Raw genomic sequence first — 27,656 nt, 5'->3', positions numbered from 1 at the left:
CTCATTGATACTTTAGAGTGTGAAGTCTGAAATGATCACATCTCACCATCAAGACTAAATGACGGGGGAAGCTGAAACTCTCTCAGCGCTTTGAGTTATGCAACGATGCGTTCCTCCGACTGTCTTTTCATCTCTCCATCACATCTCCTTCTCTCCTCCTCTGTCCCTTTCTCCTTGCCTCACCACTGTACCTTTCCATCCCTCCCTCCCTCCATCCATCCATCCATTGTGTCCCGGTTGGCTGGCAGGCCAGAGGCTGAGCAAGCGCCCTGTCACTTTATCCTGCCGCTGAGTGAATTACTCTGCCCCCCATTAGACTAACGAGAAAGCGGGAAGACGCAGAGAGATGGAGGGGGGTATGCCACTGAGAGGAAAGGAGGAGAGATGATGGAGAGGGGGGGGGGGGGGGGAAGTTTGATGAGGTGGAAGAAGAAAGATACAAGAGTGGGTATGAAGAAAGAGTGGGAGAGGTGGGAGGAGGGAGTGAAGGATGGAAGCAAGGGAGTAGGAGAGACCGGAGGGCGGGTGGAGGATGATGAGATGAAGAGGAAAGAGGAGGAAGACCGAGAGGGCGGAAAGGAGGGCAGTGGGAGCAGTGATGGAGGGAGGGAGGGGGGGGGCAGAGTGGTGGGCAGGAGGTCGAACAACAACAACAAATGAAATGAGGGAAAGGGAGAGGAAGGATAAGAAGGGAGGGAGACGAAGGACACACGTAGAAAAAGAAGTGGAAAGGTAACCGGCAGAGAGGATGAGGGGAGGAGGGGAGAAGGGAGATGCTGATGACATCATCACAGCTGCACACGACACTAAGTCAACAGAAAGGCAGAGGACACACACAAATATATATATATATATATATATATATATACACTCAATTCTTTAAATTAATCTCTTCAGATTTGAGAGCCAAGATCATTTTGATGATTCATAATCTTCTCAAGCTTCGGTTATTCTCCCAAACATGTTCCACACAGGCTCAGTACACACACATATATATATATATATATATATATATATATGCTCAGTACATCGCTGCGCTAGCACAAGCTGCAGGTACACTACAGCTTGTGCTAGCGCAAGCTGTAGTGTACCGGTGCGGTTCTCAAAGAGGGGTTCTAGTACCCCCTAGGGGTACGTTGGAGAACAGCAGGGGCAATGAGAGGACTTTAAAAAAATAAATAAAAAATTAAAACAATATCAGTCAGGGCATAATTCCTAAATAATAAATCCCATTTGATATTCAATATTTCTATTTTCAATGCAATGGTGAACCGTCACAAACAATAAACTGTTGCATCAAATGCAATTTTACATTATGAAAAAAAAAAGACAAAGGTTTGGGAACCACTGGTATACGTTTCTTTAAATTAAATTCTATGTATTTTCTATCGCCCCAAAATCCCATCTTCAGTGCTTTACGATCGGTTCACTCCATTCATGATTATCCCGCAGTTCCCCTTCCGACCACAGGGGCCGCTGTTCAGCCAGTTACACTGGAGGGCAGCAACCCGTTATCACACTTTGACATTAAAACCCATTCTGAGTACTGTAAACATGTTCAGTTCCTCTGCTCGCTGCTGATAGGCTGAGACACCGTCTGGCACGACAATACGACAAAGCAACGAAAACAACAACAACAACACAACTTGTTCTGTTTCACGTCGAGCTGATTCAAAGAGAACCTTGAAATGTGACGGATGTTAAACACCTGAAGTCAACTGGCATGGAGTGGTGTTCCAATACACACACACACACACACACACACAACACACACAAGATGAACAAGTGATGAAGAAGTGATGAACAAGAGATGAAGAAGTGATGAACATGAGATGAACAAGTGATGAAGAAGTGATGAACAAGAGATGAAGAAGTGATGAACAAGAGACGAAGAAGTGATGAACAAGAGATGAAGAAGTGATGAACAAGACTAAAATGTCCCCCACTAAAAAACCCTGATATGTCAGAAAGAAAGGAATCGTCCAGAAAACAAAAGATGTGTTTATGAGACACAAAGAGAAGTCAACAGTTAACCAGCAGCGGTGCAGTGAGATTTGAGTCACAAACACAAACAGACACACACACACACACACACACACGAGGTAATGACAACGTCTTTGACATTTCTAATATTCCTCCATATCGATGACGATGTTCCTCCACAGCCCTTCTTCACTTCATCAGAGACACACACACACGCACACACACACACACAACAAATATAAATAAATAGTATAAATAACACAACTGAAAAGATGAACAGTGCCAGTGTTTGTGTGTGGACTGAAACGGAGAACAAAAAAATAAAAAATAAAAACAAAGTTTGACTGAAGTTAGACTTGGTGGAGGGCTGTGGAGGAAGATGGCCACGTGGTGTTGTCTCCTCATCTCCTCATCCCCTCTTCCCTTAGAGGTCGGTGCAGCGCTCCTGCTTGCTGTAGTGGTCAAACTGACTCTTCCAGTGCATCATGTAGGAGGACCAGCGGTGGAACTCCACCTTCCACTGGCGCTCCGCCTCGTCTATGTTGTCTGAGAGGAGGGACACAGAGGGATCGGTGGTTAGCAGAGACGCCACGTACAGGCAGGAGGGGTCCTGTCAATCACGAGGTAGCCCCGCCCCTAAAGCATACTTCATGCATGTTTGACTCTAAATGAACCAGAACGTATGAAGCTAGAGATTCAGACATAAACTCAAGTTTACAATGTTCACTGAGGGAATAAATCAAGAGAGAAGTAGAGTCACTATATAGACTTCTATACAACCAGAGGAGTCGCCCCCTGGTGGTTAGGAGAGAGAATGCAGCTTTAACACATGAAGCATAGACTTCTATACAACAAGAGGAGTCACCCCCTGGTGGTTAGGAGAGAGAATGCAAGTTGAAGTTCCTGCCTGGTCCAAACCAAGACAGCAAACATTAATCCTTTCACCAGACACACTCCTCCGGTTAATACCTTTCAAAATAAAAGCCATAGTAATATAATATATATATATTTTTTCTTTCTTACTCATTCTATAACTAGATCAGGTTTTGTATCCAAATTATTTGTGTCTGTTATCCATACATGTTGAAAATAAATATTATAAATGTATGCAATAGGATTTCTTGAGCACTCAAATATCAATATTGGCAACAAACATCCAGCATCAGTTCAGGAAACGCACTTTGAGAGTTTACCCAAACACATTCAGGCCTGTGATGCAGCGTTACCGTCTGCTACGGCAGTGATGGCCTGTATTCAGTCCAGATGCCGTGTGTAGAAGCACTACTCACCAGTGATGTTGAGGAGGCGTGGCAGGAAGCGGTTCCAGAACGCGCACATCTGGTTCCTCAGACCTTTGTGGACCTTCAGTGGTTCGGTATTGAGCCCGACGTGCTTCTGCTCGCTGACGGTGAACTGAGGCCAGCGCCTCTTGTTGTCCGCCGTCCCGTCATTGTTCACGTTGGGATTTCTGACAGAGGGGAATGTAGAAGAGTCAAAATCATCCCTCTGTTTCCAGTTACTCAGGTCCACTCCGTTAGTTTAGGGCAGTTTAACAGCCAAGCAACGCCAGTCCTGGAAAATCCTTTATTAATGTATTGTGTAATGTAGGTGACTGTATGGGTGCACATAGTTCTTACTAAATATTCACACCAGTTGCAGTCCAATCAGGTGTAAAACCAAATGATACCCCCTGAATCCGAGGGTATGCAATATGTACTTACTACCTTCTTAGTATTATTATTCATATGATGATAGAATAAAAGCAAAATCAGGGGTAATATAAATGTTACATCTGCTGTTTCTGACCGCTCCAGATTCATTAATATGTTCATTGATCATAGAGAATTGAGAGCCTGTACATCTGGGTCTGAATGACAGTTTCTATAGTTCATGTTTTTAAAAGGGGAAAGTTAAAGTTATCGCTATCGGTAGTATAGCCCTCATGCAGCGATGACAATATCAACTTGCATGTTTAGCATCCTAGTTCGATGGTTAGCACGAAACCCAAAGTTGAGCTGAGAGTTCAGGCGTTTTTGCAGGTTTTTGGTAATAAAATATTTTTAAAAAAAACAAATTATTACGCAAATTAAAATTTAGATCCGATGATGGCCTGAAGATAAAATGTCCCTCCGATCGACTCACCCAGTTCGTGCAAAGTTGGCCCAGAATCTCATCATGCGTTTGCTCAGCTTCTCCTCCTCCAGGGTGTAGTTGAGTCTCTTCTCCAGCGGGAGGCCGAACACAAACTCGATCTCGTAGCCGTGGATCACGCCCATCCACTCCGGCCAGGCCAGGTTGGATGCCCGGTGGTCGAAGAGGTAGAGGAAGACGGCTCCTGGGGGAGGAGAAGAGCGTTATCTGGTTTCCACTGCAGTGTCTTCCATGTGGGTGAAACCGGCTGCAATACTTCATCTATCCACTAGGTGGAGCTACAATGTGACGAACTGTGACAATGTTGTTTACGCAAGGAGATGGATAATTACAGGATATACAAAGTATTATAATTATACAAATATTTATAGAACAAATACAATTTAATGCCAAATTGACCAGAATGAATTAATGAACTAAATATTGGACTAAATATTGAACTCCGTTACAGAACCTTTGTGGTTGCGAGGTCAGAGGTCCAAACAAGATGTTATTATTATATAGTATCAGCGACTTCTTTTAAATCATTTCTTAAAACCCATTTTTATAGAACTGCTTTAAAGTGACGTCGTCGTTTTATGCAGTTCTTTGGTTCCCCTAATTTAGTTTGTCTGTTGTTCTTTATTTAGTTTTGTCCTCTTCCATTTGTTTTGTTTTGATTCTCTTGAGCACTTTGTGAACCCTGTTTTTAAAGGTGCTATATAAATAAATAAAGTTATTGTATACAAAACGGGCCAAACACCAAATTGAGTCTCTTCGTGCAGAATTTTGCGAATCCATCCTCTGAAAACCCGAAATAATGCACGCGAAGCAGAATAATGAAGATAACCCTCGAATGATCAAAACGTCATACGGCCCGAGAGGCTCTTTTGTCGTTTAGATGGAGCTGGACGTGTGTGTCAAATTTATAAAAAGTCCATTGCATTTCGGTGCTTAAAAATAACAGCGCCGCCGTGTGGCCGATTGGGGTACTACCTCCCGAGAAGCACGGGGACATCCTTTCCAGATATTGTTCCAGGTTTCCATGAGTCAACAAATAAAAATAACAATAACAGCTCAAACTCTCTTAATTAATGTAAATAGGTGAGCCCTAATTGGAGTAATAAATCTTACCTTGCGAGTTGGCCTTCAGGGCGCTGTGCTGCGCGTAGGAGCGAGCGAAGTGGGCCAGCGGGCAGATGACATTGTGGTCGCCCACGACGTCGTCCATGGCGTCGCGGTTCTTCACCCCGTTGTTCTCGTCCATCCAGTCGGTGTACTGCAGCACCACCGCCTCCAGGCCAATGTCGTTAGCGTGCGGCACGCTCAGCTTCACACCTGGCACAGTGAGGTTGGAGGTGTTTTAGGTGTATAAAAAAGAAAAGAAAAAAAAGAAGCATTTTAGAGGCGTCACTGTGGCTGTGACGCGGTGAACGAGAATCACGGCTGGAATTGTGTTGGTGATTTCTACAATCCTCAGAATGATTATGGAGAACTGTCAAATTCTGCAATCATATTACCAGTGTGGAGAATAATTGTGCAGTATTCTTTGTGTCTCTATCCTCTCTTTCCACAGTGAGCTTCACCTTCCAGGAAGTCCTCTCTGGAGATCAGGCTCTCGTTGTCCTTGCTGAAGCCCGGGGCGCCGTACAGCAGGAAGTAGGAGCCCTCGTCCTGGTTGACCCCGAGCAGGATCTGAGTGTCTTTGAAGTTGCCTGAGCTGAGCATGGCCTCGGGGTTGTCGGGCAGAACGTCTCCGTCCACGACGGGGACGAAGGAAAACCGGAAGAGGGCCGACAATGGCAGGACCTGCTCCGGACAGGAAGACAAGCTCAATGTACCTCACGGATCTGACAAACCCATAAGACCAAACGGACAATTTGCTTATCTCTTCCACTAGGCCGAGCAGTCTGGCTATGTGCCACGGGTCTTACATCAATCTGCATGGTGTCATGTGTGAACGGGAGCAGGGGGTGGATATTCAGAGGATTTGCTCCTCCCATTTTCCCACCTCGAGACCTCGAACCCTTTCAAAGAGAATGTCGCCGCGGCTGTGTGTGAATGAAAGCGTTCACATTGCAGCGAGAAGCACGAAACGGGTTTTCCCGCCTTTCGAGTAGACGTTGGGTCGTGGCGGGTTCAAGTCCTTACATGTGTATTTACACACAGTGATGCATAATTTAAAAGGAATTGTCAATATTCTAGTATTTCTAATAAGCCAATTCCCATGAAAAGACCCAGAACAATAATGTGTTAGTCCGTCTCTCAATATGGACCTATTCTGTCTTTTATTTTGAAAAGCAGCCAGTCACTGCAGTTAGAACCATTACTCTGCATTTGGTGGGGACTACTTCTCACGGCGGATTAATCCACATTTGGTGCTCCAGCTCATTGGACTCAGTGAGCGTGTCAAGGCCTAAAAGAGGACTAAGAGATCTTCACTGACTGCGTTACCTGCCACTCCTGGTCGATGAGCTCCTGGGGGCTTTTACCGCGCAGACAGTCCACCATCTCGGTGTCGTTGCATCCGGTGCAGCCGACCAGTTTGCCCAGCAGCGTGGCCCGTCTGCGCGCCTCGGCGGGGCTGACGGAGGACCAGGGGCAGTTGGGGACCCCGCTCTGCAAGATGGCCCTAGTGAAGGTGGGCCGACTGTCTGGAGACAAGATGTGGAACCCCACCGAAGCGCCACCGGCACTCTCGCCAAAGATAGTCACCTGATTGGTTCAAAGACAGCAAACAGAGAGGCGGGGGTCAAAATAAGCTGGCGGAAGAACACGAGAGACAAATGAAACGGCAAGACACTAACCTGTTTGGGGTTTCCGCCAAAGGAGTGGATGTTGTCCTGGACCCACTGCAGCGCCATCCTCTGGTCCAGCAGACCCACGTTGCCGGGAGCCTCAGAGGAGCCGTGCAGAGCCAGGAAGCCGAAGGCACCGATCCGGTAGTTCATGGAGACCACAATGACCGTCTCGCTGTGAGCGAGGTAGCGGCCATCGTACACGTCCAGAGAAGAGGAGCCACTGTAGAACCCTGGACGTGTGAAGAATCACAGCACGTCAATAATCTCCCTCAAACAGACGGGAACTTTAATGTCTAAACATTAAACTCACACAGTTTGAGAGTTCACTATCATATTACCCCACTAGAGAGCTCATAGTACCGTATTACCCCACCAGAGAGCTCATAGTACCGTATTACCCCACCAGAGAGCTCATAGTACCGTATTACCCCACTAGAGAGCTCATAGTACCGTATTACCCCACTAGAGAGCTCATAGTACTATATTACCCCACTAGAGAGCTCATAGTACCGTATTACCCCACTAGAGAGCTCATAGTACCGTATTACCCCACTAGAGAGCTCATAGTACCGTATTACCCCACTAGAGAGCTTATAGTACCGTATTACCCCACTAGAGGCTCATAGTACCGTATTACCCCACCAGAGGCTCATAGTACCGTATTGCCCACTAGAGGCTCATAGTGCCGTGTTACCCCACTAGAGGCTCATGGTACTATATTACCCCACTAGAGAGCTCATAGTACCGTATTACCCCACTAGAGGCTCATGGTACCGTATTACCCACTAGAGAGCTCATGGTACTATATTACCCCACTAGAGGCTCATAGTACCGTATACCCCACTAGAGAGCTCATGGTACTATATTACCCCACTAGAGGCTCATAGTACCGTATTACCCCACTAGAGGCTCATAGTACCGTATTGCCCCACCAGAGGCTCATGGTGCCGTGTGCCCCACTAGAGAGCTCATAGTACCGTATTACCCCACTAGAGAGCTTATAGTACCGTATTACCCCACTAGAGAGCTCATAGTACTATATTACCCCACTAGAGCTCATAGTACCGTATTACCCCACTAGAGAGCTCATAGTACCGTATTACCCCACTAGAGAGCTCATAGTACCGTATTACCCCACTAGAGAGCTCATTGTAACATATGCCTCTTGATTGATCGTATTATAGTTAGGGCTGAATCAGGTTCACCTGGTCCAGACCCTAGAGATGCTGCTATAGGCTGAGAGGCTGCTGGGGGACGTTTTAGGATACACTGAGCTCCTATCTCCTCTTCTCCATCTCCTGTATAAATTCATGTCTCTTCACACACACGACCGGTAATAAATGACTTCTCTGAATGCTGCTGAGCTGACGTCTCCACTGGGAGAATGACTCATGTCTAATCTCATTCAGAATAAGTCGTGACCGAGTACCTCCGCCGTAGATCCACACCATGACTGTGAGACTGTGCGGCCTGGGCGAGGAGGGCACCCAGACATTGAGGTACAGGCAGTCCTCGTTCATCTCTCTGTTGGGGTTCCACATCTCGCTGCCCTGGAAGCCGGGGAACGACGTGTCCACGAACTGGTAGCAGGCGTTGGGGTAGGCGTTGGCCTCGTACACCCCCGACCACCCGCGCTTGGGCTCGGCGGGGCGGAAACGCCGCTTTCCTACCGGCGGCTCGCCGAAGGGGATGCCCAGGAAGGCGGTGACGTAGCTTCGGTCCGGCACCGGCATGCGGATGCCTCGGACTCGACCGGCGCGCGTCTGAACAGTGAGGTCCGGCTCGCTCTGGGAGGAGCAGGTGGGGGCGAGAAGGGACAGGAGGAGGATTTGGGACAGGAGGAGGAGGAGGACGGAGGTCTGCATGACGGAACCCGAAAGCGGTCGCTATGGTCGTGACTCCCTCTCCGATCAGACAGGGCTGGGTCTGCTCTGCTTCCCCTCAGCTCTACACACACCGAGACGGAGAGAGAGAGAAATGTGATTAGGGTAAAGCAGAGTGATGGAGAACAGAGGGAGATGGAACTCGGATGAGGAAAGAGATGAGAGGATAGAGGAAGGAGGAAGTGTCATCAAGGTAGCTTCAAAGATTCTTTAAGACAGGCAGACAACTCAAATCCAAATGATCATTTTCACTTATGTAATATTGGACTCACATGAAACCTGTTGAATCGTACCATCTTTGTAAAGACTCACAACTCTTTCTCTGACAGTTCATTTCAGGTGAGGTGTGAGCCCTCCGCTCTGAAACCCGATCCCAGGCGTTACATCTTGAAGTGAATGAGAAGTCCATATGTAGGTCAAGAGGGAACGCTCGCTTTCAAAACAGCATTTTTCATCGTGACGTAACATCTCAGACTCACTTGTCAAAAGTAAAATCTTAAAAAGGTACAAAATATCGAATGTTCAAACCAACACAATGACACTAAAACAGGTGTTGTGGTCAAGGCTGTGTGGAATGTCACTTCGACATTTGAAAAGAGCAAAATATGAATCAAAAAACACATTTTTCCAGCGGATCTGTAAAACCATAACACAGTAAGATCACATCACCAAATGTCTCGTCAAATGAATATCTGAAGGCTGGAGCGTCAGTCTTCACGTCTCGGATTGAGGCAGTCAGTTAAAACACATGCAAGAGCTTCTTCAGGTTATCAATGTATAGCTGTGGCTTCCCAGAAAAGACTCATTAAATATTCAACACAACTGCTGCCTGATAGCTCAGAGAAAAACCCACTCAGGTGCTCTCTATGAACAGATGCTGCACACCAACGGAGTTGAGGAATGAAGTTGTATTCACCGATCAGGTTGGAGCGGGATTCGCCAGCTTCACATTTGCAACCGGTGAACAGAAGTGACCATGTTTGGACTGCAGAGGAGTGACTTACTCCTCTTTATGGTCTTTATGGGACCATCATTTACTAAATTAACATCATGCTGTCTTGCAATTGCGAGAAAATACAATTGTAGATGTTGTGTTTCAACTTCCAACTTATCTTTCTGGCCTTGTGATCACAGATTCATTGTGTGTTTACAATCAGCTGAACTGGTATATATATATAGATATATATATATATATAAATATAAAATATTATTGTATAAATATAAATAATATTATTATATATATATATATTATTTTATAGATATTATATTATTTTATATATAATGTATTCAATATATATAACTTATAATATATATAATAATAGATATCATATTATAGAAATATATATATTACATTATTATATATATATATATATTATATGTATACAATATATAACTTATAATACAGGACTGTCTCCGAAAATTAGAATATTGTGATAAAGTTCTTTATTTTCTGTAATGCAATTAAAAAAACAAAAATGTCATGCATTCTGGATTCATTACAAATCAACTGAAATATTGCAAGCCTTTTATTTTTTTAAATATTGCTGATTATGGCTTACAGCTTAAGAAAACTCTAAAATCCTATCTCATAAAATTTTAATATTTCCTCAGACCAAGTAAAAAAAAAGATTTATAACAGCTGAGTGTTTGTCAAGGCTCAGGAAACCCTTGCAGGTGTTTCGAGTTAATTAGACAATTCAAGTGATTTGTTTAATACCCTACTAGTATACTTTTTCATGATATTCTAATATTTAGAGATAGGATATTTGAGTTTTCTTAAGCTGTAAGCCATAATCAGCAATAAATCAGAATAAAAGGCTTGCAATATTTCAGTTGATTTGTAATGAATCCAGAATGCATGACATTTTTGTTTTTTTAATTGCATTACAGAAAATAAAGAACTTCATCACAATATTCTAATTTTCTGAGACAGTCCTGTATATATAATATTATTTTATACATATATATATAGCATTTTTAGATTGCTAGAATATAAATAATAATATATAATTCTATATAATATATATATAGTGGCCTAATGTCTACATGATGTTAGGACAGTTTATTGGCTTAAACGCTGCCTTTTTCCGAAGGAGCTGTCAAGTTTGAGCACACATTTTGGAACAGGAAGAGGAATGAGGGCTTCTCATCGCAAAAGACAAGGGCCGTAAAAAACAACTGTCAAAATGAAACCAAACCCTGTAAAGTGGCATCAGTGGCGTGTGGAGCTCCCTTGGAGTAAACCAGCACACCGATGTTGAGCCTGAAGAAATAACTTTTCCATGTTGCTCGACTCACACGGCTCACATAACCCCGACTGATCAGATTACTGGATATCGTGATGTCATTTCCATCTCCATTACGCTGTGTGTATTTCCAAAACATTCGCTGGGTTGTCTTGATACACCACCAGTATCTCATATCTCATATGTTTTAAGAATAGCTGCAGGCTTGGGACTCTGAATCAATCCACAGATAACATTTTATTCACATGTTGGAGTGAATACTTCAGGTTATGGATGGGAATGTGAGGAGAGCCCATGGCGTCTATAATAAACGTTGGCACATGGAAAGTATTTTGCTGGATTTACTACTTTGTGTTCACTTTTGGAGGAACATCTATATGCAGTAATGAAACTCGTGTGCTGACATCTCCATTACCAAGTTTCCACTGTGAAGGAGGGAAAGTTATTTTCTTTCAGCGGGCCGACGTGTTAAAAGCCACTCGGCACTGAACAACAAAGGCTGAGACAGGTGTGTGGTCACGGGGGGACTATAAAAAGGCATCCGAGTTAAACCCCAGTAAGTACCGTCCCTTCTGATGGATTAATGGGGCGGCAGAGATACATCCGAGGAAGAAACTTAATAACACGGAGACACTTGTTGGGCATCATCCTCGTTATTTATACATATTTAGCCAAAAGGAACGTGTCAAAACAAGTAAAATAAGATAATCCGTTATTAGTCCCTCAGTGGGGACGTTGCAGGATTACAGCAGCAGGTGATCAGCAGCGAGTAGTAATAGAAATAAAAAGAAAATAAAAAGTTTAAAAAACAGTAAGAAAAATACAATAGCGATATTAAATATACAGACGGAATATAAAAATATATAAAAGGTAATAATTAAGTGTATTTGCATTGCACCAAAATGAAAGTGTCCAAAGTGATAAAGTGATCCAGAGTGCTATATAGATAAAGTTATTATTATTATTACTTATATATATATAAATATATATATATAATATTATTTTATATATATGACATTATTATATATCTATATTTATATGTATACAAGATATATAACATATAATTAGGGCTGTGAAACGATTAAAACTTTTAATCGGATTAATCACAGGTTTTTGTGGATTAATCATGATTAATCACATATTACCGTTATTCTCGGTATATTTTGTGAGAACATAGAGATTTATGACAAAAGACGGATATATACATTTATACATTCTTCTATACAATGGTGCTGCAACTCAGCAGTTATTTAGCAGTTTTCTTCCATATGGAACATTAATACATCTTCATCCTAAACAGAATGTTTAACCCTCCTGTTACCTTTCGGGTCAATTTGACCCCATTCAATGTTTAACGTCGGTGTTCTTTGGGGTCAATTTGACCCCAGGCTGTTTTTCACTGTGTCAAACATATCAGAAATATCAACTTTTTTATTTATTTAAAGGGCTATTTAGGTAGTCAACAAACAAACATAAAGTACCTCACACTTAAACTTGGGAAGCAATATTAATTCTAATAATTTTCTGGAGGTTTTAATTGCTGGGGTCAAATTGACCCCGAGGGTAAAATATGTTCGTAAATGTAAAGGTAACAGGAGGGTTAAACAGAACATTTTCTCTTGTTTGTCAACCATTAACTCCACCATGATACAATCTAAAGGTGGACAGATTGACAAGTGACTTTTTTGCTCGGTCGATGCGCGCACGGAGCTCTGTGGCGCGCCAGACGGAGATCGATAAGTGTTAACGCAACGCGAAGAGACAGAAATGACATGCTGCTGTGGAATCGATCAACAACAGACGTTTAGTTTAATAAAAGAACAAAGACGTGCTCTAGAGAACATGTCAGCGGGCGGGCCAATCTCTTTAATGTCATGCGATCTTCCGACACTACGCCGCGATCGACAGGCAGGTCGCGATCGACGTGTTGAGACCCTGATCTACAGGAAGTAAAGGTTTCCGTAGGTGAACCTGCGGAAGGATCATTACCGATGAACAGACCGTCTGCATGAGAGCGGACAGAGTTCAGATTGAAGTGGTGTATTGGAAGCTCATTCTGCAAGTGACATTTTTTTTGCTCGGTCCCGATGCGCGCGCACGGAGCTCTGTGGCGCGCGAGATGGAGATCGATAAGTGTTAACGCAACGCGTAGAGACAGAGATGACATGCTGCTGTGGAGATACGATCAACAACAGACGTTTAGTTTAATAAAAGAACAAAGACGTGCTCTAGAGAACATGTCAGGGGGCGGGCCAATCTTTTTAATGTCATGCGATCTACCGACACTACGCCACGATCGACTGGCAGGTCGCGATCGACGTGTTGAGACCCCTGATCTACAGGAAGTAAAAGTCGTAACAAGGTTTCCGTAGGTGAACCTGCGGAAGGATCATTACCGATGAACAGACCGTCTGCATGAGAGCGGACAGAGTTCAGATTGAAGTGGTGTATTGGAAGCTCATTCTGCAAGTGACATTTTTTTCGTCCCGACGACCAACAACAGACGGATTGGAAGCTCATTCTGCGCATGCGTTAAATGCGTTTAAAAAAAAAAACTAGTTAAACCTGTAATTGAATTAACTGAGTTAACGCGTTATTTTTCACAGCACTACATATACTATATATATAATTCTATATACTATGTATATAAAATAATATATATATATACACATACATACATACACATATATATATACAGGACTGTCTCAGAAAATTAGAATATTGTGATAAAGTTCTTTATTTTCTGTAATGCAATTAAAAAAACAAAAATGTCATGCATTCTGGATTCATGACAAATCAACTGAAATATTGCAAGCCTTTTATTCTTTTAATATTGCTGATTATGGCTTACAGCTTAAGAAAACTCTAAAATCCTATCTCATAAAATTTGAATATTTCCTCAGACCAAGTTAAAAAAAAGATTTATAACAGCAAAACAAAATCAAACATTTGAAAATGTGTTTCCAGGTGTTTCGAGTTAATTAGACGATTCAAGTGATTTGTTTAATACCCTACTAGTATACTTTTTCATGATATTCTAATATTTAGAGATAGGATATTTGAGTTTTCTTAAGCTGTAAGCCATAATCAGCAATATTAAAGAATAAAGCTGCAATATTTCAGTTGATTTGTAATGAATCCAGAATGCATGACATTTTTGTTTTTTTAATTGCATTACAGAAAATAAAGAACTTCATCACAATATTCTAATTTTCTGAGACAGTCCTGTATATATATATTCCCGCTTTATGAAAACAGTTTAGGGTACTGCAGCAATGATTTGGATCAATAATCTATCAATGTCAATAATATTTGAGCTATGAAAATAACCATCTGTAATTTGTTTGTGGTATCATCCCAGATAGACAAAACAAGATCTATATGTATATATATATATTTAAAAAAACATTTAATTGAATGCAAGCTACACTTAGACGCCCAGTTCAATGATGTATTATCTGCATGATGTTTGCTGTGCACAGTGAGGTTGATACTGAGAGGCATTTGATTTGGTGAGGCGGCGTGATGGAGAGGCATTCAGGGCTTCCCCGTGGAACGTGACTTGTTGGAAGTCCATTCACGATACCGCCACCCTGTTTGTTTGTTTGTTTGAATGTGTGTGAGCGGCAGAGAAAGGTGACATCACCAAAATAGATTCTCTATACAAGCGAGAGGGAGTGTGTTAAAAAATACTATCGATGCACACACACACACACACACAGCTGCCCCGTGTCCCTTACAGCACCTCCGAGCTAATCCCGTCACCATGACAACCATACATCGCCAAACATAAACAGGAGCCTCCAACCTGACAGGTGGGAGACAACTGCCTCCGGCCATTGTTGAGCCTTCAGCAGCAGACACTCAGCGAGCAACGGGACGCTCGACTCCTCTACGCACCTCCCTAAAGTGCTGGTTGTTGTTTCAGGTTCAGATTATAATCGTATAATACGGCTACATTATGGAGAAGAACCTGACGGAGCAAGCTCTGGTGCACATTGACGGTGTGGTTTGCCTAACCAGCTGTGTTTCATGTCGCATCTCAATAGTTCCCACCTTATAATTATTCATTCAATCCGTGATAGAGTCAAGAGTCCTGCCCCTCAGATCTGTGTGGAGCGGCCAGAAGAAACATTTCCAGTGTTTCCCCTAGGTTTACAGCTTCAGGGGGGCGGGACTAGTGCCGCTGCTAGTCATGTTGGTGCCCTAAGCATAACTCCTTCACGATGCCCCCGTTGAGATAGGAAAGGGACCCACGGCGAGCGTTGTCGACGGGGGCGGGGGGGGGGGGGGGGGGGGTGCTAGTGAGCGGATGTGTCTAATAGAGAAAATTACAGGGTGGCGGGCGGAGATTTCAGGGTGGCGGGGCATATAATATATATATATATCATATATACATTATACATATTATTTTACATATATTATATATATATATAACATATATATAATATATATAATATCTATAAAATATTATATATATATATATATAAACTCACACACAACCACGATACTATACTTTATCCGTGCAGCTGCAACTCCCCACGGACACAAACCCTGGAAGAGGAGCCACGTCAGCTGGAGGCGGCAGCGTAGTGGTGGGCATGTGGACTCAGATGCCCCTTGGTTGTGTTTCTTACAGCACACTAGTAACTTGCCACATGGGAGCTCAACATCAGTGGTTTGAAGTGTTTGTTTCAATCCCGTTGTCTTGTTCATCTAATAAACAGCAGCTTCACTTTTCTGTTTTCCTCATTTCTTCAATTGTAAAAAAAAAAAATTATTACTTTTTTATATTTCAATGGGTGACATCCCAGACATGGGCTCCATGTTGTAGGAAATCAACAGTAATGTAAGAGAGGAGAGGAAGGAAGAGGGGAATGCAGGAATGGAAGCAGGAAAGATGTTTTATGAGGGGGGGGGGGAGGGTTTACCCATCGCAATTATTTATAGCAGTGGGCGGGAACAACGGGGAGGAGGCAACAGAGAGGAGGGAGCGTGCTGGGAAGGAGAGAAGAAGGATGCTGGAAAAGGGTTGGATGATACTGGTGATGAGAAGTGAAGTTAAAACATGTTTTTTGGAGAGCAGCTTCACGCCGTACCTCCGTTTGACTGATGTCCACAAGGTTTGTTTTTTAAGCTAATGTATGCCAAATAGTGAGACGTCTTTAGGTGAGAGAATACACATGTGGACGTCTCACAGTGAGCTCGGGATGTCTGGAGGATTCTCTGATGCTCGTATGCAGCTTTTTCCTTCATGTGTTAAAACACGAGGTGTGAACTTTAGGTTTAATGAACACAAATCTGACTCAACTGGATCACTGCATCACAACGTCTGGGTCCCAAATGACTCCATGCACAGAACATCAGTCTCACAGTGTCGTCTCCGTTACTCAGATTACGCTTGTGGTGCCTGCCGGTCATGTGGTTTCTTGTAGGCCTGTGTGTGTGTATATATATATGTATATATATTAGGGCTGTCAATCGATTTAAAAAAATTAACTAATTAATCGCACATTTTGAAATTCATTAATCGCGATTAATCGCAATTAAAAGTTAAAAGTTAAAAGTTCATTCTTTTTAAAGACCAAACTTCACACATAGCTGTGTTTTCAAAGAGGCTCCTACCTATAAAGTGCCAGCGAGGTATTTAATATTGTGGATGATAAATTGTTTCTTCAGTGAAACATCAGATTAGTAAAAAAAAGAAGGATATTGAGACCCCATTGGTCCTGTCATCTTTAACACTGAACAGCAGCAGAACCAGTGGCCTTGGTAAACTAACTGACATTCAAATATGTCCTGTTCACCCTCTGGAGGCTGGGCTCATTTTCTCCATTTTACAAAAAAATGTAAATTCACCTATAAAAGGCATTTTCATATGACACATACCCATGTGTTATACATCAAACATTCCAGAACAATCTCAGCTCTCTATATATTGAGGCACATTGTCCTCGCGCCGTGTTCTCTGTCTTCTCTGACTGACAGGCTGCTAATGAGCATCACCTGCAGGGTTGCCAGGTCTGTCTGACAAAACCAGCCCAATGGCCAATCAAAACCAGCCCAAAAACCAGCCCAATATCAGAACTCAAAATATGCCTGTGCCAAACCATATACACTGCTTTTAAAGTCCAACAGCATTGCTATCATTGCCAAATGTATTGTAATATCTACAAAGTAACACCAAATGTTTAGTATGCCAGCATTAAAAGCAGTTTTCCCGATACAGTTATTTCACCTAGGTCCTAAAATGGCCTTGTGTAATTAGATACAGTATATTATCATAAATAAAATGTGTGTACGTGCTGATCTGGAGTCAGTTTGGTAGGATTTGGGTATAAATAAATTATTTCATTTAAAATATGGATTTTTATTTAAAGATATTCATGTAATTTGCATGCAAAATAGGTCTACCCGAACCAGCGGACAACAAATTCAACCTGCGGCAACACTTCAAAAGTAGCCCAATTCCGCGGGAAAACCGCGGACCTGGCAACACTGCTCACCTGTGAGGTGGGAGGTCCTTTGTGATTTACTGAGTGTTCATTGGTTGTTTTTTTTCGCAAAATGTTGACAGACAAACGGATTGACAAATCACGTTGAAGGTTTCGTGTGACAAGTTATTTCCACGCCGCGTCACCCGACACGTCGCCCCTCCGTTCCTCTGTGTATCAGAGGGGGAGACCAGTGTTGCCAGGTCTACACTGGGCTACTTTTGAAGTGTTGCCGCGGGTTGAATTTTTTGTCCGCTGGTTCGGGTCGACCTATTTTGCAGGCAAATTACATGAATATCTTGAAATAAAAATCCATATTTTAAATGAAATAATTTATTTATACCTAAATCCTACCAAACGGACTCCAGATCAGCACGTACACACATGGACATGGACTTTAAAAGCAGTGTATATGGTTTGGCACGGGCATATTTTGAGTTCTGATATTGGGCTGGTTTTGATTAGCCATTGGGCTGGTTTTGGGCTGGTTTTGATTGGCCATTGGGCTGGTTTTGTCACACAGATCTGGCAACCCTGGGGGAGACGGGAGGAAGGAGGAGCAGGAGGAAACCCGACTGATTCATCCACGAGTTTAAACCGATTTCTGCTCCTTATTTTCGCGGAGAAATAATTGTTTTAAAAACGGAAACAGTGTCAAACTGTACTGCCGCGGTTTGACACTCAGAGGAGTGTAAAAACTTCAAGGCACACCGGAAGTAAACAAAGTTGCGTTAAAATATTTTAGTGCGTTAACGCGGCCAAATTAATCGCATAGATTAACGCGTTAACGCTGACAGCCCTAATTATTTTATAGATATATCTATTCTTTCATAAATAATAAATATAATATATAAAAAATAATATATATATATAGAACATAATATATATTTTAATATATATATAATATTCTATAGATAATGTATCTATTATTTTATATATAATATATATAGAAATACAAATATAATATATATAGAAAATAATATATATGTATATATACACACATATATATATATATATACAAATTAATATTTGTACAGTGTCGTCTTCTGTTCACAAACATTCTAACAGCCACAATCAATATTTTAATTAACAGAATAAACGAGTTTGTTTATCGATTTGCCGTCGCTCTCAGCTCCTCTCAGCTCTACTCAGCTCCACTCCATAATCTTCTTTAAAATGTTTTTTTTTGGTGGTTTAACAGACACGAAAAAACTCCACTCTAATCCACTTTATATCCAGCAGCGGTTTTAAAGAGGAAGAACAGACACTGTTCATGGTGCTGTGTCGGTGTGTGAATAGGTGTGTGCAGTTTCCCCTACCATTATAACAGAGCTCACTCTCACTAGCACCCCCCCTAGGGGAAACACTGGTGTGGTTTTACGGGGGCATACATGCCGGGGCTGTTACATGAAGAGCTAAAGTACACAACCTCCCCCCATAAATTATTAATTGCTGCCGATACATTTTTGTCCGTGTACAGATCGAGACATGTGTTAATTGATGAGCTTTAGACCCTGTTTACAAATACAGATACTTTTGCAAACAAATATAGAGGGAAATAGACACACTGAGACCTCGCCTAAATTTTCTCGACTCAAACCTCTCTAACTTTGTTCTGCTTCACTTTTTCAAACTTCGCAGAGAGAAACTTCACATATTTTAATATGATTTGTGAGAGCTTTAAACCTTTCAACTGCCTCAATCCAAACTTATAATCATCCTGGAAGTGCTTTTTTAAATTCGGAACTGACATTTTTATATTTCTGTGTGCCATCTTCATTTACTCTTACTCAGTGACATATAGACTGATATGGACACATCTGAACAAAATATATATATATTTTTAAAGGTAAAAATGTAAAAATGATTAAAGTAGCCCTAGTGGTTGCAGAGATACAGCCTTTTTAGTTTGGGTATGCACTTTTCGGAGCAGAGGCCTAAAAAAAGCTTGGTGCTGAAAAGTGAAAATGAAATCTGTCCACATGACACGATGTGTGTCCAGTATGTCCGTCCACACTGAAGGCTGCGACGTCCAGACGTCACGATGCCAGAGAAGAGCAACCGAATTGTGACAATGTAAACAAACCAGGGGTCCGCCATTGTTGTTGTGGGCATGCGTGTTGAGGGGAGATGATGTAACCGTTTTGCAGTCCGTGGGTCCATGTGGACAGTGACAGGTGGACCTCAGATGGCTTTTTTCCAAAGAAAATCTACATTTTAGTGGCTTAAAACTCACGTTTGGATGTCGATGAGAGGCCAATATCAAAAACATCTGTAAACCAGCGGCGAAAACACACGACGGCAAAACTGCCCCGAAGAAATATAATGTTGCCCCTGAAATCATGAGGAGAGGCAACGAATGCCCCATATTTAGGTAATTTAATCGTGTTTTGTTTTAGTTGTGTGTCCTATCTGTACTGCCTGTACTTGTGATAGGTACACAACCAAAAATCAATCAATATAATTTTGAATTATAAAAAAACAAAGAATTAAGTTATAATTGTCAAAAGTTGTTTAAAATGTTTTAATAACAACAAATAACCACAAAGAAATAAGAATAACGGAATATAATTGTCTGAGTTATGTTTTCTGTTTGTTTTTAGAAAACACTTTGAATCTGTAGACTACTGTCTAATAGTCTTATTACCTAATAGTCTTATTATTGCCTAATAGTCTTATTATTGCCTAATAGTCTTATTATTGCCGAATAGTCTTATTACTGCCTAATAGTCTTATTATTACCTAATAGTCTTATTATTACCTAATAGGCGTATTACTGCCTAATAGTCGTATTATTACCTAATAGTCTTATTATTACCTAATAGTCTTATTACTGCCTAATAGTCTTATTATTACCTAATAGTCTTATTATTGCCGAAGTTTATTAATGCCTAATAGTCTTATTATGAATAATAGTCTTATTACTGCCTAATAGTCTTATTATTGCCTAATAGTCTTATTATTGACTAATAGTCGTATTATAGCCATTTTTATGACAATTGCTCAGAAAGTCTCTACATCTTCCGCCGGAGACTGAAAACACACCTTTTCCGACTATATCTGGATTAAAACACAGATTTGCACTTCAGTGGCACTTAAATAGCTCTTATTATGGTACTTTTGTAGTTCGACTATGTTGAGGAAATGTTACTTCCTGTATTCTTGTTGTTCTCAGTTTATACTCTAGGTTGAAATGCACTTCTTGTAAGTCGCTTTGGATAAATCGTCTGCTAAATGACATGTCATGTAATGTACTGTACGCCTAAATAAATATTTATTATTTTTTCAAAAATTAAAGAAAATTAAAATTTATTTTTAAATGCTCCCTGATGTCAGTCGGGGCAAAAAAATGCCGCCTAAAAAAGATGTACATTTCCCACTCTGCTGTAAATGTTTAGCCAGGAGCTCAGAGCGGCTGCAGGTGAACACCTTCATGCTAAGCTACGCTAACCCCTCACTGACCCCAGCTCTGTGCCGACAACAGACACTCAATAGTCTTCTTAGTAGTGAGCACGCCATGATGGACGTGGACTTTGTTCCACTGCGGAGGGAAGGAGTCCCAGAGGGTGATGATGAAACAAGAGAGGGGGACACTGAGTGGAGGGGGCAGGGTGGGAGAAAGTGTGTCACTCCTCAAATTAGAATCAGGAATTTTACAGGAGGATTGGTTTCACTGGGGGCCGGTGCAAGACTGTACGTGTGTGTGTGTGTGTCTCCAGACAGATAAGTCAATGTCATAGTGTGAAAGACATGACATATTTATCAATGAATTTTTAAAATCAGCCCTTTTCTGGAAGTATTACACGGCCGGTGGAACGTCAGGTCGCACAGAAAGACGAGCGAACGCAGCGCAGGTGTAGCCGAAGGCAAAAAATTATTATATATATATATGTCTATTTATCGTAACAGCATTCGAATCACATGGAAAAGACCAAAAGGAAAAACAAGAAGGAAATGGGACAGATGAATGAAGGTGGTCAGTGTACATAGACTCAGGGAAGATGGGATGATGCAACCCCACAAACCTATTTTATCATTCAAATGATTTTCCAGAAAATGTACGATATTACATATGTGCACTTTGGCATTTGGCGATATTATGTTTTACTACAGTGTAACGATACAAAACTGATATACACAACAAACTAATCTGATTTTATGCATAGGCAAGTTTTCCTAAAATGTAAGAAAATTGCAATTTATTGAATTGTGCAATCGTGATAATGATATGAGACATGTGTCATACGCCTTGAGAGAAGATTAAAGATATTATTCACACTGCCTCATGTGCTTTGATCATCTGCGCTGCAACGCTTTGCATTCCAGCCGTAGTCACAACGTTAGGCGATATACTGTACGTCGGTATTAGAAGTAACTGCTGTGTTAAAAATAAAGAAAAGTAACAGCGGGCGTCATATATAACAGCGCCCTGGAGCAGCTCTGTGGCAGACAGCTGGCAGCAGGGAAATCACTGGAACTTTCCATGTCGGCCACATGACGTTTCACACGTCGCCGGCGATCCCCGTGCACACGTACGTGCACGCACGCACGCAGCGAGAGGAAAGTACCGAGTGGGGATGGACCGGAATATAAGAGAGTAAACAAAACAAACCTCAGTGTTTACAATCATCACGGCTGTGTCTTCTCTACTATTATTCGGCCTGATATATTATATTTATATATATATAATATTTTATATATATACTATATAACATATAGTATATATATTATACATATATATATATATATTATATATATATATACATAATATATATAATATTATATATATGTCACACTGCTTGTGTGGGGAACACTGAACAATGGCCCGGTAGCTCCAGAGGGTAAAACCACTCAGAAACATGGGGGTGTTCCATCTCTAATCTGTTTAAGTAGACATAAGAGATATCCTGCATTTTTTCATGAGACCCCGTTACACGAAAGTTACAAATGTCCAATAAGTTTCTGTCCATTACTATAGTAAGCGAGGCACTTCACGTCTGTCCATTCGACTGGATCCAATGCTCCATCATATATGTCAAAGTTGCATTGTCGTTAAGATATTAGCAATAACAACTTCACAACCCGATACTCGTACATACCAACTCATAAATATATAGTAAAAAAAAAATTACAAAAAAGTTCTTCAACAGCTGGTCCCTGTAGGGTTCACTCAAACAGGAGGAAGTCGTGTTTTTGTCTATTTACAGCAGCGAAATAATCCACAGTTGGTGTATTTGAGGTGATGGAGTCAGAATTAACTAAAACATGGGCGTTGATGGTAATGAAGGAGCGTGTAACCCAGAGCAACGGATGCGTTCCAGGACATCGATGGAGCTCCACGACACAAGAGGAAGAAGAGACATCACACGCGACGCCGTGTAACCCGACGTCCTCTTGGTGATTTAAAGGTCGTCGTTAGCGTGGAGCGAGAGTGGAAACAAGAGTCTCTTGTTCTGCCCACTCCAACACGGCTTTCTGACACTTACACCACCCACAGGCGGCGGGGGTCACAGGTCAAGCTGCACATCAAACACAGCCTGCAGTGCAGCGTGGAAGCCATCCAAGTGTGTGTGTGTGGCAGCAGCTACCGTGTAAAAAAATCACCGGCTAACGGAACCGCGTGCTAAAATATTGACGAGACTTAACATCGACGTCTCGTTGGTGTCGGTGTCGCATTTCATGAGCCCCATCAGCAGATGCTGCGTATACGCCAAGGAGCGCTGTGTTGTCGTTAGATTGAGCCCTCCAGGCCCCCGTAGTTCTCCAACACGCCCGTGAAGTTGCGGTGACGCGGCACCACCAGCCGCCCTCTTGACTTTCCTCCTTCCTAAAGTATCGTTATCGTGGTATTATGTATACAGTCGATGAGTAAGCGCGGCCTTCCAGCGTAACCATGGTGTTTTTGCACTTCACATTACCGCAGTCTTTGGAGGGGAGGAGTGAGATGAGGAGGGGTATAGTGAGATGAGGAGGGGTATAGTGAGATGAGGGGGGGTATAGTGAGATGAGGAGGGGTATAGTGAGATGATGGGTATAGTGAGATGATGGGGGGGTATTCAGCCAACACTGTCCATTTAAAAAGGGAGTGGGGTGAATCTGTGAGACAGGTCCATGTACCAGAGACATGATGCAACATTCTCTCTCTCTCCCTCACTTCACACTCTCACTCTCTCCCCAAACAAATAACATGATTGACACATGAACAACAGCGCTGCTGCCAGGAGACTCTGAGGGTCCGCCCGCTGCTTTAAATTCACCTTTCCCTCCGTCTCAGTGACATCGTCTGTGAGGAGACGAGTGACAGGAGGGACCCGGGGGCTCGGGCTGCGTGGTGACAGACGGACTGTTCTTGCCTTTTCATGGGGTTTATTATTATTATTATTACAATAATAATTTGTATTATTGTTGAGAATAATAAAGATGTAGAATCCCATCCTTTAATCACTCCCGCAGTGGGCCGGCGACAAAAAAGAAAGAAAATGCTGAGTCAGAATTCACTTAACTCCTGTCCAGAAATTGCAGATTGCAACTTCTAATAAATGAGAGAAAAGCTGCAGATGAGCTGCTGGCAGGCTGGAAGAATGCAAATGGAGAGCCGTGCACGGCCGGCTGCCAGCGCTGCATTCACTGTTATGACTTACGGAGGCGATAGATTCTGGCTACAGTGAACCGCAGCAGCGGTGAGGGGGGGGGGGGGGGGACCAGCTCCGTCTCAGACCGCCGATCCGATGCAATATGGATGAATATATTATTTGGGAGAAGCGTCTGTAATGGGATAGTTGTTGCCACTATGTACTGCATCTTACTTACAGCTTACACACGCCAGTAAATAATGTTATTATGCCCTCAAATATTTACGTGATTAAAGAAACGTGCATTTAATAATTCCAAATATGGGCTGTTGAGTTAAGATAATGTGAAGGGAACCAAGACACGTGTTAGAAAGGCCTCCGTGTTACTTATTATTCAAGGTTCAAGGTTTTTTTATTTGCCATCTGTGCCTAGACCAGCAGTCCAGACACATCGGTATTGTTATTAGTAGTAGTATTAGCTGTGGTTACAGCATTTATAGGGGAGGGGGAGTCAGTCTGAGCCCTCTGCAAAACCCAAAACACCAGCATATCCGATCCTGTGTGTCTGCGTGCGTGTGCGTGTGTGTGTGTGTGTGTGTGTGTGAGAGAGAGACATGGAGACAGACAGGGGGAGCGAAATCAGACACCAACACAGAACCCGGTCAGACACGCGCGTCTCGCCATCGAGGCGCGTCAGACGTCGGAGAGACACACACGCGCGCGCACACGCACACGCGAAACTAAATGCAAATTTCGCAGGACGTTCACCCCGGCTATATCCCTCCAGGCGCGCGCACTGTCGCGCGCTGTCGCGCGCGGCGTCAATCAAGTTACAATACAGATGAGACTCAGCACTCTCCTGTTGATTTCCCGCTCCGTTTCACGAGCTACGGAGATTATGTGAACAGGTTTCTTTAACAATAGACTCGCACGGACACAGTGCGACCCGGTACCGGTTCCGTGGAGCCGTTAATGTAGCAAAAAGATCAAAAGGGGATCAGTCACGCGCGAGAGAAACCTTGTTTCAAAACTGCACGCGCTACATTGAAGACATGGACGCAAACACAGAGATTTACCGACAGGCATAGTGTCTCTTACCTGAGCCCGCGGCGTGCTGCCCGATTCTCTTAATGTGGGTTCTGCTTCGCTTGGACAGCGACGCCGGTCCGAGGTCTGCAGCCGCACGAGAGGCGTCTCCGGTCGGCTGTCAAAGGGCGAGATGTCGGTGATACCTCCTCCTCCCAGCAGCGGAGCGGCGACTGAACATCCGCGGCTCGGTGGGTCCGTGATGCGGCGTCGGTAGGGGGAGACTGCTGCTAATAAGCACTGCTAGTAAACATAGTGGGGACGGCTGCTCTCGCGAGAACACGTGGTTGTCGGGTTAAAAAACACAACACGGATGTGGCGGTGTGACCGACAGCCTGAAGCTGTGGGTGTGACAGCCGCTGGGCGCGATGCGTGAATACAGACACACCGGGCGCCCTGTTGTTGTAAAGCATGAAGTACACATGGAAACAGCCAATATAGAGTCAACAATAAACAACATGCTGTGTTTCATTTGAGTTTAAAAAGCACATCAATAACATCTGCCACCGTGATGATTCCACATAACACATATGCACAATACACGCTTATTATTACCTCTATTGCCTCCATACAAGCACAATTAAATTATGTTGGCAGCTTCCATATTGATGCACAAATAAATATTAAAGGTAGCAACTGGAAATAAGTTAAAATAGATAATAATAATAATATAAACATATAGCGCTGTTGGCATATACTTTACTCCAACCATGACATCAAACACTGGATTAGTATTATGTAATAACATACACACACACACGCCAACACACACACGCACACACACATACTCACACAAACACATGCACACACACACACATACGCATGCGCACACACACTCGCACACGCACACACACATGCACACCCACACACACACACACTAACGCACGCACACACCAACACACACACACACGCACACTCACACACACACTCACACATACACACACACACACACACACACAGCCATGGCCAGGCCTGTAGAAGGACAACTGTTGGCTTTTATTGGCGGTGGAGACACACCTGTTGTGCAGACAGCAGCAGGCTGTTTATGACGGAGTCACTCAGAGTTGTGGGATGTTCATGTCTCTTTCTCTTTATGTCTTCTATAGCCACAACAAATATGTTTTTTTAAATGTACACACCTTTAAATCAACCACATTGCAAGTTCAAGTAGCTTCAAGAATGGAAAAGTCATCTTATTCCGCAGCATCACATATGGTCTTCATCATCTTCTTCTCTTCATTGATATGATGTGTCTTGTCTCGTCGTTTATGTTAAGTTTTAAGTTTTAGTTCTGTTTTCCATGTCCGCTTTTATTTTGTAGTAACTGTCCTCTCTTGTTTCAGAAACTTTATTTCCTGCCCCGGTGTTTCCTCGTTAGTGTGATTGTCTGCTCCACCCCTTGTGTCCACCTGTTCCCCATTTCCTCATGTATTTAAGCATGTGTCTACCTGTGTCTTGTGTCAGATCGTCTTGTCTCTTGTCTCTTCCTGATCGTTCTTGATAGTGTAGTTTTTTGTCCTGGTTTGCTTTTCCAACATAGTTGTGATTTTGTTTTGTACTTTGTTCAAGTCTTTTTCCAGCATAGCTGTGATTTTCTGTTTTCTTATAAACCCTTTTGATTCCCCTGAACTTTGGAGTCGTGCTTTTGGGTCCTGTTTTTTGAGTTGTGACATGATGTCACTTGCATACTTTTGATATGGCACCTTTCCACCTAATTTCCACTATATTCAGCTAACTTTTCCAATCTTTGCAAAAACTAGAATTTAGAGCACATTGTTTGGGGGTTTGAACTGGAGCTGTTTGTAAGGACTGGACCCCACATGCAGAGTAAAAAACCCAAGGTGATGTCATGAAAGGTGTAAATGTTAAAGTAGGAGAAGGTCGTCAGGGTAAAACAACACTACATGTTTGTTTGCTAACGGTTAGCTTTCTAAAGACTGTGGGGTCTTCTTCCTTTGTGAACGAGTCAACGGTTAGCACAAACTCGCCCGATAAATTATTGATGATGTCACCGAGTTGTCAGACTACAATAAAATTGTCTTTTTTTTAACTATAAGACTAACTAGTGTTGGCATGACCTGCCGATACTGGATCATACTAAAAACACTGACATGTCTCATTTTGATAGGATCATTCATGTAGTTATAGGCGCCTATGAGTGTAATGGAACCTGATATACGCATGTATTAAATGTATTGAGAACCTTAAGAGACTTAAGTCTTCCTGATTAATTCATGCACTTTTCTAATGAGTTGCAGCTGTGTTGGATCCTCAGTTTCTTAGATTTATCTGGCGGGCTGACGCTCCGTCGTGGCCTAAGGGGAGAATTGCAGAGTGGGTTAATTTTCTGAGTTCATTACTTTTTAAAGCACAAGATGTCATCTGGACCAATTGGTACAAAAATTAAAAAAGAGTTCAGCTGGAATCACCCTTTATATATTCTTTAGCTCGAATGATTGAA

The 27,656-nt window shown here is 42.5% G+C and overlaps 1 protein-coding gene across 1 annotated transcript; it reads right to left on the bottom strand.

Moving 5' to 3' along the window:
* Positions 1 to 368: 368 nt before the first annotated feature.
* On the bottom strand, positions 369 to 25,843 carry ache (acetylcholinesterase). Its single transcript, XM_056442992.1, has 9 exons — positions 25,208 to 25,843; positions 8,344 to 8,861; positions 6,921 to 7,144; positions 6,568 to 6,828; positions 5,700 to 5,922; positions 5,248 to 5,451; positions 4,126 to 4,318; positions 3,273 to 3,451; positions 369 to 2,529 (listed from the first exon to the last, which is right to left on the bottom strand). Exons 2-9 carry the CDS (start codon positions 8,777 to 8,779, stop codon positions 2,408 to 2,410), a joined length of 1,842 nt encoding a protein of 613 aa, XP_056298967.1. The 5' UTR covers positions 8,780 to 8,861; positions 25,208 to 25,843; the 3' UTR covers positions 369 to 2,407.
* Positions 25,844 to 27,656: the final 1,813 nt, after the last annotated feature.

The sequence above is a fragment of the Pseudoliparis swirei genome, chromosome 21 (assembly GCF_029220125.1).
Source record: "Pseudoliparis swirei isolate HS2019 ecotype Mariana Trench chromosome 21, NWPU_hadal_v1, whole genome shotgun sequence".
Classification (NCBI taxonomy): domain Eukaryota; kingdom Metazoa; phylum Chordata; class Actinopteri; order Perciformes; family Liparidae; genus Pseudoliparis; species Pseudoliparis swirei.
This window is presented reverse-complemented; position numbering and strand designations above follow the sequence as displayed.